Source organism: Molossus molossus, unplaced genomic scaffold (assembly GCF_014108415.1).
Source record: "Molossus molossus isolate mMolMol1 unplaced genomic scaffold, mMolMol1.p scaffold_m16_p_13, whole genome shotgun sequence".
Lineage (NCBI taxonomy): Eukaryota > Metazoa > Chordata > Mammalia > Chiroptera > Molossidae > Molossus > Molossus molossus.
Window position 1 is genome coordinate 1,385,033 of NW_023425348.1, and position 17,099 is coordinate 1,402,131.

At 36.4% G+C, this 17,099-nt stretch overlaps 1 protein-coding gene across 6 annotated transcripts in view; it reads right to left on the reverse strand.

Moving 5' to 3' along the window:
- AASDHPPT (aminoadipate-semialdehyde dehydrogenase-phosphopantetheinyl transferase) overlaps positions 1-17,097 on the reverse strand; it is a 76,622-nt gene extending 59,525 nt beyond the window's left edge. For 5 of the 6 annotated variants that reach the window (XR_004959283.1, XR_004959284.1, XR_004959285.1 and 2 more), the window contains exons 1-5: positions 16,796-17,012; positions 14,783-15,008; positions 6,774-6,895; positions 6,114-6,275; positions 828-899 (exon numbers count right to left, since the gene is read on the reverse strand). Coding sequence is in view for 3 of the 6 variants with exons in the window: in XM_036259282.1 (XP_036115175.1) it covers positions 828-899; positions 6,114-6,275; positions 6,774-6,895; positions 14,783-15,008; positions 16,796-16,978 (765 nt within the window). In the remaining 3 variants the exon portion in view is untranslated. Of the gene's footprint in view, positions 1-827; positions 900-6,113; positions 6,276-6,773; positions 6,896-14,782; positions 15,009-16,795 lie in introns of all 6 variants that reach the window. The other variant, XM_036259280.1, reaches the window with a different exon arrangement.
- Positions 17,098-17,099: the final 2 nt, after the last annotated feature.

Below are 17,099 nucleotides of genomic sequence, written 5' to 3' on the forward strand. Positions count from 1 at the left end.
AACAGGGGTCAATTTTAATATGCCATCCCTCTTGAAGGAAGACAATCTATGAGGAATTTTAATCCTTTGTTAATCTATCTAAGGCACAGCCTGTGGACTGAGCTCTTTTTCTAGAGATAATGAGATATATATATATATATATTTCATGCCAAATTCTCTCACACGGATTTCTTAAAAATAATATGCATAGAGTTTTGGTTATTATAACATTATCAGTATTCCTTAACTAAATACTACTGCAGAATCAAATCTATATGTAGGCTAAGAGTCCTTGACCTTAAGGTTTTTGTCATTTAAAAAAAAATTTTTCCCCTTCTAATTTACAGCAGAAAAAAGTAAAAACATATTGTAATGGGAAGAAGACTTGAGACCAATGTTATATAGTATTACAAAAGGAGGAAGGGGTTCATTGTGCCAGATAATTCCGTTACTCACTGTCAACTTGGTACCATTATACTCAAGATATTCACTGGAAAATAAACCACTCTTATGAAGACTAAGGTAGTGTTTTTCTTGAATTTCAACTGAAACTGTGAGTACTTGGACAGTATTACCAAAGTGTTTTCTTTGCAACATTTAAGTATTTTAAAGTGAAGCAGGCAACATCCTTCTTAAAATTTTCTGTAAAATCTCAGATCATCTAAAGATTTAATAACAAAAAACACTTCTAAATCTATAAACTAAAAATAAAACAAAAACCCTCTCTAAAGCTGATGTAAATGAAATGAAATGATTATTTCTACCAATAAAAAACAAACTCTATATTGAGGTAAATTCATGCTTTTACAAGTTATTTACAAGAAGTCAGAGAAATCTTAAAATCTTACATCCTGATGTCTAGATCCATCGGGTTTCCTAAGAGCTACTGCAACAAAATGGTGCTCATCTATTTTGCTTTCCTAAAAAATAAAAAGTAAATTCAGATTACTAAGTATGTAAACTTAGATATACTTTTGTTTACATCTTTAAAATCTCAACCTCTCTCTTTCCACACACACACCCAGATTCCCTCACTTCCCCCAACCATTTAAGGAGAAGTCAAATACATTCTGATCCTTTAGTCTGAAATATTTTAGTATGTCTTTCCTAACAGGAATATTCTCTCACAAAACCATAGTAGTTAATAATTTTTGTTAATATAACATGTAAATAGTACTTAAATCTACCAGCTGTATTCTAAATTTTTGAACTAATCTAATAATGTCTTTTATAGCATTTCCCTCACTCTAGTACAGGAGGCAGTCTAGGGTTAAGCGGTTGCATTCAGTTGTTATGTCTTGCTAGCCTTTCTTTTGACATTAACATTTAAAAATACAAGCCCCATTCTCCCCCTTTTACTAATAGAATACTGCTCATTTGGTAATTGTCTGCTATTTCTTAATGATTTATATAATACATTTTAAACCAGAGTACTACATAGATAAAATGTCCTATCTAGAGGTACATCTAGAGAGCCATCTGCCTTCATTAGTGATATTAATTTTGTATATGCTTAAAATTAACATTAAAAACAAAAACCAGGGGGGTGAGGGGTGGAATGGGGAGGAGGGTGTCTGAGGAGAAAAAAGGAGAAACATCTGTAACAAAAATTAATAAAAGTTGAAAAAAAATTGTTGATTAAAACAAACAAAAATCAGATTGCAATACTGGTTTATAAACATTTAGTTTACTACATACTACAGCCTATGAAAAATCATGGTGCAATTTTATAGGTAAGACATAGAATATACAACTTTCTCTTTTCCCCTATGTATGAGACAATGCGGGCAGCAGGGTTGTGGGGCGGGGGGGGGGGGGGGGGGGCTTTAAAATGTAATAGATACTGCATCTGTTAGCAGAGAATAGTATTAACTATAAAAAATCTAAACAAAATTTCCACTGACAAGCCACTTTACTAAGGCAAACTACAATCAGAAATTGAATTATTTAGGGACTTTATATCTTTTACCCTGTTTTTCTTATCTTCATACATTAAGATGATCCAAATTAACAAATACTAAAATTAGAATAAATTTAGGAAAATATGTTTAAAGAGGAAAAAATATAACCAGCTAAGTATCAGAAAAGATTTAACAGGTTACAGGTATTTTCCCTTTGGCTAAAAAAAAGCTTGCAATATTTATTATAAGTGAAACTATTCTTTTTGACACATGGTTGTCCTCCCATTCTTTACGCTGAATATGTTAATATAAACATTATAACATACAGAGATGTTCTGACTATAAAATTACTTTGGAAACCAGTTAGATCAGCAGTTCTGCAGTGTCTGTATCTCAGGTGAGTATCAGAGGTAATCGTGGCAACAACCAGTTTTCTCGGTCTGTCCACTAAAATGACAAGCCTATTCTCTCCTTCAGGCCCCAGCTTTCATTTCAGATATGCTCTTTTCTTGAATGTTATTAAAGACACTAAGCAGATATTTAAAAAAATATTTTTCTTCATATAATTTTCACTTATAGTGTTCTTTTGAGTCTTCAAGGAAATAAATGCCCCTCTTTCAGCATGTAGAATGTTACCACATATCCTGTGATGGCACTGTCCTTCGGTTCTTGGAGGATAGTATCCTTATCCTTCTGCATCATTTATTTGGGTGCCAGTAGATACCTTCCAGATGAACACCTGGAGTTAAGGTTGTTACATATACATAGCTTTGACCCCTGCAGGCATTCTTTTAATACTGTCTGCAGAAATAGAACTTTTTTTTCAGCATAACTAAATCAGTTCACACTATGAAGAAAAGAATGTATGAGTCTACAGTAGTTCAGTTATTCACTGGTTATATGCATAAACGGCAGTCCTCAACATGTAGGGTTTACTAGGGATTTGTCTTTTGTCCAATCCCCCAGGCAATAGTACTTTCTCAAAAGGCTTGTGTACTTAAGTTTAGTCACCCAGTACACATGAGGAAAAACCTAGGCATGGGGCTAATGGTGTATAGTCATGACTCTGGCTCTTTCAGAAAGTAGAATCTATACAGCAGGGAAAGGAGGAAGCAGAATGTAGCTAAGTTGTCCTGTACAGATCTTCCATTTGGAGTTACATGTAAAAAGTGGAAAAGAGCTGAACCTTCTTCATATCTCGCTCTCAGTTTACTAATGGAACTAGACAGCATAGTGCAGGAATAAAAGGCAACTTCTTATCTCTCACCATTTCCATTTAAATAAATTTTGACAATTTATTTTTCTTTCCCCGGATGAAATCTTGAACAGATCTCATAAATGACATTTTTAGTCATTCTCATGTATCAAATTTTCTCTCAATCAAGGTGCTCTTGCCCTATTCGATCCAAATTCAGTTTTATTCTTACCTCATAAAGAGCTACTTCCTCCCACCAACCCAGTTTAAATCTAATTCAGGTTTGGAAGCCTCCAATGGGGAAAGAGATTAATTTAATCTCTCTTCTTAACTGCAGATCCCCCACACCCATTCATTGTGCTGTCTCTCGTTCTTCCAGCTTGGGTGGAGTGTGTATGTGAGCGCAAGTACGAAGGGGAAGAGAGGGCAGGGAAGACTCCTCATGCCACAGCTGTATACTGAACTCCTATGCCTTTCTCAGATGCATGCCCCAAAGGCTGGCGGCTCTTTAACCTATGGGTGCTTTGGAGATGCCCAGGCAGGAACCTCCCATCTGTGTTGCTCAACTCCAGGTATGCTTTCCTTGCTCTGTATTCATCCTTCTTTTCTTAACTGCTAGTTCTAGCTGTCTGCACCACCAGACTCATTCTGTTCATTTCACTCTTCCTCCTGGGCCTGCTTATAGTATAATAAACCCACACTTAAATATATGCATCTAACATACACGGTTTCCTTACTTTTGTAAGTGGTACACTGAATTGACAAAATAGGGACATTTGGTGAAGAATTTCATTATTCTCCCACAGCCACCTTCAGTGCCCTGATGCATCTCCTGTCCCAGCTCCTGGAGAAGCCTTCATACAAATCCCACAGCTCTTCAGCCACTTTCAGCTTAAAAAAATCCCATCTCACTCCTAGAACAAATGCACAACCTTGCTCCCTAGCTTCGCTTTGTTCTTCTAATCTTCCTCTTCCATTCTGGTTTCCTTAAGGCAGGTGACACAAAGGAAGGAGATTGGAGGAAAGGGGCAGAGTAATGACCAATGCTGATTAATGCAGTTTTTAGAACCCTAAGTCACATGAAGAATCCCAATGCTAGCTTACCTCACACGGTGGGCACCTGTAGTTTTTTCTAAGACCCACTTCTATTTCCTTAGCCTTCCCTGTACCACTGCCTAGAGCTAGCAGTGCATTCACACTTCTTGTAAGTCCTGCCCTCAGCAACTAATAATAGTAGGCTGTCCACTGCCTCTTCGAGTTCCTTTTGAGTGGGGTCCTTTCAAGACACTGCAAGCCCAGTGGCTACCATTTCCCACAGCATCTATTTGGTACATAGGAACTCATACATCTCTATCACCCAAGAAGGTGAAGCACAGCTGGTCGGGTCACTGCCTCTTCCCTCCCCACCCGCCTACAAGGGGCAGCTCTGAGAATAAAGGATTCCCTCTGATTGAAATGGCTGAGGTTTACTCTTTTAAGTATTAAAGCTTTTTTATTGGTTATAATTTTTAAAACTGTACTTAGAATGTCCTAAATATAATTTCCTCTTAAGCTGAGAAAATCCCTACCTCACTTGATATGTTAGCAGTTTTGACACATCTCTCTTTCTCAACATATTTTCTACCCCTTGGATCCCCTAATGCTCCTCTCTTATTTTATTTATAACTATTTTGTTCATTCTTTTTGTCTCCTACACTCCACTCTTAATTATTAGTATTCTTAGGATGCTGTCCTAGGGCCTTTCTCTCTTCTAATTTAGGTAACCTCACAGCTGCAAGTTAAATCCCATGGCTTCAACTACCATGCCTTTGTTAATGTTTTTTTTTTTTTCCTTTTAGCTCAGTCCTTCATTTTATTCACAGGCACCTTAACTTGGGTATTTCTATAGCATCTCAAACTTACAACTGATTTGTTCTCTACTATTTAGTTTTTCAATAGAGTGTCCCATATAATTACGTCACAGAATTTATAACATCTTTGACATCTTACTTCCTTAACCTCCACAGAGACAGAACTCAGTACTCGGTATTAAAATATGAATCTGATCTTACCACTCTCTACAAACAACTGTTAAATCCTTTCAAGAAAATTAATGAACACCTCCAATTTTATCTGCTCATCACTAATTCTTTATTCTGGGCACCGACTTTCTCTGAACACAATTCAGGTGATTAATACAGAAACAAGCACATTAGTATACAACCATTTGCTGGGCTCTAAACACCTGATACAAACTCAATCAATCACAATAGACAATTTCCTTGACTATAATGACTAGTCCAAAGATAAACACCAGACCCAAGATAGGCCAGAGAGTCCCTTTCTCCAGGACTTTTAGGGCTTGGAAGAGAAGGGGAGTTCACTAATCTTGGTGGGGTTTTATCCTGTAAATTGTTACATGTAAGAGTGGTAGACAGCCATTCCTGCTACATATACCAACAAGTTAAGAAAACTGATGTATACAATGAGAAACAACAGTGGGAGAAAACTAAAACCAGGATATATAGAAAGGCAAAAGTAAAATATAAAAGAGTTCTGAGTTTTCCAGTCCCCAATTGTAGTTAATTCTGAGGCCCAGTTACATGAAACACTCTAGTAGCCTACAGAGTATCTTTTTGGCTTAAATGAGTTCATGTTGGGTCTCTCTCACTAGCAACTAAGAACTGCTAGTGACAGAAATCAAATACAGAAAGAGTACAAAATCTTTAACAGGACCCATAATGCCCTGCATGATATTATTAATCTAACCTGGAAGTCCCTCATCACAGCACAGTCCAAACGGCTTCCTTTGGCTGTTTATACACACAAAGCTCTTTCTATTCCAGGGCCTCTTTTCCTTTCCCATTTCACTTAACTCACTATGACTAGTCTTTCATGTATCAGCTTGAATGCTGTAGGTTCTCATAGTATCTTTGACTTCAACTTCAGAGCACCAGGATTGGATTCCAGTTATGTTGTTTCAATAACTAATTAATCTCACACATATGCATAACATAAGCAAATCTTTACATTTCCAGCCATCCTAATAAATTTCTTACCTCAAATGCCCATTCTTTTTCTTCCTTTCCATCAAGAAACAAACGTGTTTCTTTATAAACCTGGCCTATATCCAGGTTTAAAGGGGATATATCAAATTCCAGTCGTTGCAGTTCAAATCCTAGTCCAATACCTATGGCTTTTATGAAGCTTTCTTTCAGTGCCTAAGATATAGAAAAACATCTTCTCTTAGAGCTTTCAACAGATAAACTTCTTCATACTCTACATACTACAGGCCCAAACATCTGGATCTTTATAATACATTATGGCTATAAGCTATTTTTTTCACTCTTAGAGTAGGCATAGAGACATTTTTTCACTTTTATAGTAGGCATGGAGGCAAATCATTTAAGCTCCCTGTACCTCCACTTTCTCATATGTAACATGCAACAATAATAGTACTTTCCTCAAAGGTTTCTTATAATAATTAAATTAACTAACTTCAAAAGTAGACATTCTGAGCATTAAATATATGTTAAATTTTCTTAAAATTCCACTATAATGTAATAATGTATACATAAAAATCATGAAGTTCCCAAGTAAGGACCTATTTACTTCAGTGTATAAACTGCCAGGTAACCAAAAAATTTTTGCTCCTATATTTTGCAAAGATAATTAAATTATCACTGGCATTTATTCTCAAAATTAGTAAGAAATTATACCCAATTTCTATAGAACATATCCAGCTGAGTCCATTCATCCTTAAAGCTTTTGATTGTTTCCCATTCTTTGTTGGTAAACTTTCTTTTCATAATATGAAAGAATTCTGAAATTGAGCCACGACCTGTCAATTGAAGAAATAGAGAATTAAAAATAGATGTTCTATTGCCAAATCTGTTAAAGACAGCACATTAAACTATAGGCCAATCTTACATCTGAATAGTCAGTCATACAATAACCCTAAACAAAATACCAGCAAATCAAATAAAGTTGGGAATTAAAAGAATGACAAGCTGGGGTAAGCCCAGAAAAAAGATAGGTTAATAGGAATAGTGAAATTCCACAAATTATTAACTATTTAAGGAGAAAATCATATGGTTATATCAATAGATGCCACCCCAAAATTAATAAATTTAGCAGCCAAACCTGTTATGAATTTTAGTTAAGAGGAAATTCCTAAATGATAGAAAACCATAAATCCATAAGAACTCTTAAAATAGAGCGATTCTATCCTGGGGTTTTAAATTTTACTTTGCTATGTAACAGGAAAAAAAGGGGGACAATTTATTTATTGTAATTTCTTGGAAATGGGTAGAAAGCTGAAAATTATTATTTTATTGTTAAGTTATCACCATGACAGGAAAATATACTTATTTCCTCAAAAATAATTGTTTTAACGTTTTCTAATATGACTTCTCCAAATTAAACAGATTTTAATCTCTATTCTTCTGGTGATACTATGAAACAGACTCATTTTTTAAAAATCTGAAGTATATCCCTAACTCCACTGTTCCACAGACAACAAAATATTACATAGCATTCTAAAAATAAAGGACAGAACTCAAAGGATCTGATTCCCGGAGTTAAGGGTTAAAGACACAAATTAAAATATACTGTACGACTTCTATATTATATTTTTCCAAAATATTATAACTATATGTTTGTTTCTTTCTACTATTAGGCAGGAACTTTCTATCACCACCCATTTATTCTACAGGTATATAGAATATGTACAAATAATACTCAAGTATGTGTTGATCTAATGGTTAAAAACAAATAAGTCATGGTTTTTACCCTCACACACTTACAGCTTAACTGGCCTATCAGAAAGCAGGGCACCCAAGGTAGGTAAACACAAATGTTTACTGTATAAATAAATGAATATTGCCCAACTGGTGTGACTCAGTAGACCAAGCGTCACCCCATGGACAGAGAAGTTTGATTCCTGATCAGGGCACATGCCTGGGTTGTGGGCTCGATCCCCAGGTAGGGGCATGCAGGAGGCAGCCGAGAACAAAGTTTTCTCTCTCACATGGACTTTTCTACCTCTCTCTCCCTTCCTCTCTTTCTAAAGAAAAAGAAAAAATTCGATGAGAACATAATAAATGTTAACTATTATTTGTTATTTCCTAAATGTTCTACTACCCCATTATTTTCCAGAAAACCTCTTGTAGGCAGTCCCTCTGCAGATTCTGTCAATGTAGCTTGTCTACTCCAGCTCCAACTCCCATTTCTAAAATACCCAACAAAATCTGACATTCTTAACTAACTGACTACAACTCTAAAAAAGGACATCTGCCAACATGGTATGTCTGGAAAAAAGATGTCAAATCCCCCTACTTGATGCTTTAACTGGCATTTAATCACTTACTCCCCCATGAGAATTCAACAGTTAGCACCCCTATTATGATTAGTCATGCTAAAAATGCCCAAGAGCTAGATGCTGGGACTATCATGATGAGGAAAGCAGACAAGATCCTTATCTTCACAGGGAGTTTAGTTTCTCCTACAGCAGCGATTTTCAACTCAGGACACACATAGAGTACTTACTAAAATTCTGCGGTACATCAAAAAATGTCTCTTATGCCGATCTGACACACACATAAAATATAGGTATAATTCTGATTCATTCACAATGGACAACTATTGGCTGTTGTCATTTCATAATTTGACAATTTAAAGAAAAAGAGGTCAGTGCCCTGACTAAATAGCCAGGTATTGCATGTTTTAAAAATTCTTGCGGCACACTGGTTAAAAATCACTGTCCTACAATAAAGAAATAGTAAAAGCCAGTTCTCCCCCAAACTAAGATTCCCCCCAAACCCCCATTTCAAAACCATCAAAAATCTCCTCTTGTTTAGCCAGGAAATATTTCCCAGAACCCTACAATAATATATCATCTTTTAGTTGAAAACAAAGATCTTCATTTATTTTCAAGTTTATTACACCCATTTAATTCATCTAGCTACTCCTTAGCCCTTTCCTCTCCTCAAGAAATACAATCCATTTTAAAATTCCATTAATATCTAATGTTTGTTATTGGTAAAACTAGTATTCCCTAAAAGTAGCCCAGAAAAGCTCAAAGTCATTTCATGTAACAGCATTGAAATATTAAACTGTGATCTTAGGAGTACCAGGGCTTATGAATCAATCCCTTTGACAGTCTGGTGCTTTTTCCTTAAGGCCCTTATTAAAAACTACCTTGTTAAGCCCTGGCCGGTTTGGCTCAGCGGTTGGAGCGTCTGCCTGCGGTCCAGAGAGACCTGGGTTCGGTTCCCACTAAGGGCACGTACCTCGGTTGCAGTTTGTCCCCGGCCCTGGTTGGTCGTGCGGGTGGCAGCCACTCGATGTGTCCCTTCACGTCGATGTTTCTCTTTCTCTCTCTTCCTCTCTCTCCCTCCCGCTCTATCTGAACAAAAAATGGAAAAAATGTCCTTGGGTGAGGATAAAAAACTACCTTGTTAAAAGGCAAGCATCACTAGTAACTGGCTTGACAAATTACACACTAAAGAAAGTAAAGCAAGCAAGTTTGCAAATGTAATGAAAGTAAATCTGAAGATTTAAAATAATGAAAACACCATAAATATATAAATCATGAATTGTTTCCTCTTGAAGAGATTGCTGCACAAACAGTATAAATAAAACAGTGGGAAGAAAAGCTACCTTGGATTTGAAAGACAAGATTATATAATTTGAGTGGAACTATAGTTTAACAGAATACTATATAAAATACCTAAAATTTGAAAAGATATGCTTGCCATCTATAGAATCATTTTATTTGTTGATTTCTTCAAGTTCATAACCTTCAAGAAGCCCTCTGCTTCTTAACTAAATGTGATGGGGTAATCAAGGGAAAAAATTTAAATATGCATGCCAATTCAAGAAGCTGATTAACACAAAAAGCAACCTAGCACAATCACTGGAAAGCCATCACATACAAAATAAAAGATTTGACAGCAACAGAAAAGATGATTTTGTAAACATTCAGCCAAAGCACAACAGTGCCACCCTATGGCATTATGATGAAAATACATAGTGGGTGAGGACTCAAGTATTTAGTTTATCTAATAAATTGGAATTTAAATACCAGGATAGCACATTTGTCCTTCAAAATATCTGAATACAACACAGTTATTGGACATATAAGTAGGCAAAGCCACCTAATAATATCATCACATATTCACGTCCATCTGTTTAAGTCGCATTGACGTCCATCTGTTTAAGTCGCATTAATCTATTCTATTAAATAATAGTACAGCTGGCCCTTGAACAATGAGGGTTTGAACTGCAAAGGTCCACTTACATGTAGATTTTTTTCCAACAAATGAGCCCCAAGTTGTTCAAGGGTCAAGTGTACTTACATCCTATGCTTAAGTGAATGAAACAAGATAATGCATACAAGGCATTTAACAGTGTCACACACGTAGGAGTTACTCAATAAATACTCATTTTACATTATGACCTCACTCAAATCCTCTGTACAGTGGAAAAGACCCATTCAGTAACTGGGAATGAAATACTCCTAGCTAGTGAAGACCTGGTTTATTAGTAAGAAGTTCAGAGTATAAAGTGTGACTCATTTAAGCTACTTACAGGCTCTAAATCTGCAAGTTAAAAAAAAAATGCTTTAACTAAGCACATCCTGCAAAATTAAGATCTAGAAGAATGTAGATCAGCCTAGAAAGAAATGATAGTGGAACAGATTGAAGTAGGAGCAAAGCTGAAAACAACCTGAGTGGGATGGAAATGGAGGAAAGAAAAGTTAAGGAGATAAATGGATAGTGAGGAAGAAGATTCAAAGGAAGAATTATTTTGTAGGAACTTGTGGAGAATTTCCCTCTTGTCACATTAGCCATTTCTACTAGGTGCAGATCATTTTCCTCCTTCTCCCGGTTCTCCCATTACAGGGCAAGAGAAAATATATTAATGGATCTTGGAAGCTTTGGGTTTCTTCCTTCTAGCTTAATGCCCACATTTAAGGAGGTTATTGAACCACCACTTTATTTTTTGTTTAATGAAAAAAAGAACCTTAAAAAAAGTAACTTGTGCATAGTTGGCACTCAAATATTTATTGAATGGCTAGAGAATAGCACTTATAAAATATTGGGGACCCTGGTATAAATAAACTGGCAATGCAGTACATTCCTAACCCTGGGGGGAAAGGTGTTGTAGGTCATTATTGTAATTTACTATACCCAATTAAAAAATTTTTTATCCATCATTATTAATGTATTATAAGTATAAAAGAAAGCATCGCTTTATGAATTGTTCAGTTTTGTTTCCATATTTACAAAATAAGGCAAGATAAAATAGATACAATATAAAATTATGATTTAAATTTGGGACAAGACCAAAATATTTTCTCCCCGTGGTTTTACATTTTTATTATAAACTTTACTGGATATTAATTGAAAGTATAAAATGACTCAATATTGAGATTTAATACTAATGTAGTAGATTTGAAATGACTATCATAGAACTATTTTCTAGAACAACTTATATAAATTAAGTACAGCAAGTATAAAGTAAGTGGTGGTGGTATATGATAGCTAGGAACATGGCAGGGCCCATTTGTCTCCTTCCCCTGTCCCATCTCCTGTACTATTTTAATGGCTTCCTAACTGGTTCCACCTACAACGGTTTTCTTAAAACGCTTAGGTTGGTTCTTAATAAAATCCAATCCGCTTAGCATGACCCTATCATCTTATTCTTATTTACCCTCTCTATTCACATTTTTAGCTGCTCTCTCTGCTCACTTTTTTCTGTATATACTCTTTTATTACTTTGAGTGTAGCATTCCTTTTCTTTCAAGGTTGCAGAAAAACTGGTCCCTCTACTGCTGTACTCCCCACCTTTTCCTTAGTTCCTGAGGCTGGAAGGATGAAAAGCAGCCAGTGCCTCCTCAGCAGGGTTTTTCCTGACCACCTGATCTTTTCCTTCCTGCCCTTCTCATCTTAACTATGGCTTAGTTATTTGATGATCTGTTTTCCCTTATTAGTTAAGTTCAGGAATCATGCTTGTTTTGTTTTTGCCACAGTATGCTGACTACCTAAAAGTGTCTAGCACATAGCAGTTGTTCAATATGTATTGAATGTACAAATGATAGGAATTCTCAGTTTTGCTGAAAATACTAAATATGTTGAGAAATGAAACAAATGGGTACATAACCACAATGAAAAATGGTATTCATATCAGATAACTAGTTAGAATATAATCTGTTCTCTTCAGTGAGTTATGATTAAAAATAGTTCTTCCTGCCCTGGCTGGTTTGGCTCAGCAGTTGGAGCATCAGCCTGTGGACCAAAGAGTTATGGGTTCATTGATTTTAGTCAAGGGCACGTACCTTGGTTGCAATTCAGTACCTGGCCCTGGTTGGGGTCGTGCGGGAGGCAACCAGTCAATGTTTCTCTCATTGATGTTTCTCTCTGTCTTCCTCCCTTCTAACTCTATTTGAAGATAAATGGAAAAATAGCCTCAGGTGAGGATTAAAAAAAAAAAAAGTTAATTAAGAAAAAAGTCTTAATAAAATTAGCAGAAAACAATCAATTAATGCTCAATTATCTTTGTATCATTGGTGAACAGTTTCAATTAGTAATTAATTGTTTATTCAGTAATGACCAAAGCCAACACTGTGCATCAAGACGACTGGTATTAAAATCTGTGTTACAGTAAGGCATAATTTCAAGGCAGATACCAACCTGATGAGCCAACCTTTACTGTATACTTATGCTGACTGCATTCTAAGGAGTAATGGCCTGTGATAATTTCTGATTTTTAAGAAAAGTTCATATAAAGACAGCAGAAAATTATGAAATTATATGGGCTCATTGCAGTGCTCATTCTGAATCCTCTAGTACAGTGGTTCTTTCAGAATAAGCCTCTATGACACCGCTGAAAACCAGATTCTCTCCTGACAAAATGCACACACAATACAGCAAATGATTTCAGTAGGTTAAAGTAAAATGACTTGATGCTTATCCAGGGACTCAGGTCAAGAATCCCTATTACCAGTAGTAGAGTCTCCTTCTGAGCAAAGTTAAGAATAGAGTTGTAATAGAAAGATTTTATGAGCAAGTCAGAGTAAAAGTGGCTGGGAAAATTCAAGGTAAAGACACTGACAGCAAAATTGAGAGATGAGATTCACAGCCATACTCTGAAGTCTTACTATAGCAGCAGAGTATTCATTCATTCGTTTGACAAATATTTATAGGGCATTATGACCTAGGTACGGTGTTAACAGATGTGACAGTGACCAAACTCAGAGGTCTAACACAGTTCCTGCTCTCATGTGGCTTATAAGGACCAGGTGAATGACAATCAACCTTATAAATAATTATAAACAGAATGCAGGAAATATATTTTATGAGACAGCCTACAACAAAAGAACCTAACTTAAAGGTTCACAAAGACTTCCTTAAAGTAAGACTAAGGTGAAAGGTAACCAGTAAATAAGTTTCTATGCAGAAACTGGGATGGAGATAAAGTGAAGACAAATCTTCCAGGCCCAGGAAAACATAAGCAAAGATCCTGAGGTTGAGGTAGCATGGAGATTAGAAAGTTGCACTATGAAATGAGAAAGGTGTTGTTTTTCTTATTAACAGCTTTCTTTTTTGCCTGTTAACTTATTTTTGATTAAAAATAATAGTATATTCATTACAGAGTGGTTGTGAAAATTAAATCAAAGAATATATTCAAAGCACTTAGTAAATGCCTTGGTATATGGTAAGTGCTCACTAAATGTTAGTCATGATAGAAAGTATAGTTAAGAGAACCTGTGTTCTAGCAAAATCCCCTGGGCATACTCAACCCCACAATGTATGTTAGCAGTTCCTACAGCCAATTACAAAATTCTAAGGCAAAAAAACATAAGCAACTTAAATATTTTACTAATTGCTTGCTCTTCATTTTTTACTTATATAAATGTGCCACAAAGACCTGTAGATATAGTATAAATACATGTTTTCCTAAGAACTACAATATACAATATATCGAGATTATCTTTTAAGCAAACCAACTTACTGATACATTTTGAGAAATATTTAAGTGAAACAAAGTTCTTACAATATAATTACTGTTTTTGAATAGAATACCACTCAAAATTAACATGTCTAGTTCAATTTAACATCTATTACTTAAGCCCTGGCCAGTTCGCTCAGTGGTTAGAGCGTCAGCCTGTGGTCCAGAAAGACCCAGGTTTGGTTCCCGCTAAGGGCACGTACCTCGGTTGCAGTTTGTCCTCAGCCCTGGTTGGGGTCATGTGGGTGGCAGCCACTCGATGTGTCCCTTTCATGTCGATGTTTCTCTCTCTCTTCCTCTCTCTCCCTCCCCGCCCACCACAAAATAACATCTACTACTTAAATAAGACAAACAGAGCTACTAAAAAACTGTTCTTTACAAATGTAAGGCTTCTAAAATAGTTTCAAATTTAGTCTTACTTAACAAGCTGAGGTATAATTCAAAAAAAAATATTTACATTTCACTTTGCTTCTGGCAAAGCATTATACGACTCCCCAGTAATGGAGAATCTATCCTTTATGTAGAAGTCCATTAATATTCAAAGAAACACACTCTTTTCAGATATATGCTCTCTCAGATATACTACTTTTGAGTATTTAGCAATTTTTTCTAAACTTAATTTTCTATAATACATCTCCTGGCCTGAGATTACCCAAAAAGTATGAATAGAGACAAGGAGGTACTTAACTCTTATACTACAAAAATGCAGCATTACCTGGAAAACTAGTTTTCATTACATCAATTCCAACTTGTAGCTCAGGTTCAGCAGCAAGTACAGCATAGTCCCCTTGATGAGAGATGTTAAAGTTGAAATTGGGGTAAGGATTCAATGAGTCTTTTGCAAGAACTGGTTTTCCTTTTGCAGTTCTTTGCAAACGAATATTATTCCATGGGATATTCAATTTCTCTGCAATTAATTTCCTTATCATCAGACGACCAGCCTGTTAAGTAAATAAAACATAAACATTTGGTATGTATAGGTACACCATCTGTAACACACAAAATAAAGTATATTTTTGTGGTTTCTAAAATATTTTTTAAAGTTTTAAAAAGTACACTGCATCAAGATTTAATCAATGCTTAAGAAGATATAAAAAAAAGTCTCCATAGCAGATAACCAATGTTAGCAAGTAGATATTCTTCCAGTGTTTTCTCTAAATACTTAAATATAAGTTCATGTGCATATGATTTTGCTATCTATCACATATATGAGAACCTTTTTAACTTGTGTTGGAGATTATTTCAAATCTGTACATAACTGTCTAGTCTGTGCACTTTTAACTGTAGCATATTTCATAGTATCAAGAAACTATGAATAGATTGACTTACTCCATTATTGGACATTTTAGGCTGGCTTTAGTTTTGCTATTACAAAAGATTCCCCAGTGAGCAACCCTGTTGCACCTGTATCTTTGGGCCTATGTGCAAGCGTTGCTAGAGATACATACCGGTGAGTTTCAACCAGTGTATTGCAAGAATTTTTAAAACATGCAATACCTGACTACTTAGGTGCACTGATCTCTTTTCCCTTAGGCTGTCAAATAAAAAAACAACAACAAACATAACAGCCATCAGTGTGAAGGAATCAAAATCATACCGATTTTTTGTCAGATCAACAAAAAATATATTTTTTGGTGTCACAGAATCTTAGTAATTAGTTTGTATGCCATGAAATGAAAATGTTTGAAAATTGCTGCTATATAGCCATCACTCAGTTTAAACAATTAACTATTCGTTGACCTATTTTTTTCACATATACCTCTACCCACTCTCTCCCACTATCACCTAATAATTAAGAAATTACTACAATCACACAAAAATACAGATATAAGACAACAGTATATAATATTTTGTAAAATATCTTTAAAGTTTTTTTCTTTCAATTCTAACACTGATTTTTAGAACCTGCAGTTGTTTGAATTTCACAATTTCTTACAATTGATAAAAAACATTCACCAATATGCCTTCAAAAAATTATGAATTATCCCAAATTTCAAGTGGAAAGGTTTCAATATAGAGATAAATTTCAAGGACTGTTTTTGAACTGATGGCAATTAGAGACTGTTTCAAACTGCACTATACAGAAGTAATTTTAAAATCCAATTTTCCATGTGTTGCTTAAAATACATAAATAATTCTATATAAATTCTGTTTCCCAAGCTATGCAATCAGAAAGGTATGCATGGGACTGTATCCCCGTGGGTTTCAGTTTCATTGGTAAAAGGAGGCTGGTTTAGGCCTCTTCCAGTTTTTGGTGTGCAAGGATAAACGAAGTCATACCGTCAATCTTTTGGGGGGGCCTATCATGTGCAGGGTGCCCTTGGACAGTGGTAGGATATGTGTAATAAGCAGACTAAGCATGTGCTAGGGGCCCAAGCTAAAACAAACAAAAGATATAAATAAAAATGTAAAAGTATTCATTATGGTAAAAAAAAAAAAAAAACCCTTACTTGCTTCCCTACACCTATCTTACGGTTTAGCAGGGTCTCTATTTCGATTACAACGCGGGAGGGGCTCCCTTGTGCCGCGAGCGAGGCCTCCGATGGACTACAAAGGAGTTGTAGGCCGTGGGCTCGGATTCCGCAGCGCCCACCACGCTCGCCCCGGACCCGCCCCAAGTGGGCTAGGATGCAGGCGTCGACGCAGGGGCTGGAGGGGGTCCCCAAAGCCAGGCCCACCCCCCTCCGCATCCGCTTCCTCGGCTCAAAATACCCAAGACCTGTAGTACCATGGCTGCCTTAGCGTCCCGGGCAAAGACGAACTGGCCAATGCGCTCCTTCTCCTCAGGCTGGATCGATCGGACCGCCAGCAACCATTCGGCCCGGCTCGGCAGCCAAGTTCCGCAGGAAAAGGCCCAGCGCACGCCCTCCATTGCTGGCACCAAGCAGAACTGCCTGGAGTGGAGAACCATATACCGAAAACGAACCTCGCCGCCTCCCTGGGCCTGATGGCGCGGACGCTAGCGTGGCCCCACCCCCTGTTCCCGGCGTCTGAGCGGAGGAGGCGGAGCGTCGCTCTACGTCCACGGGCAC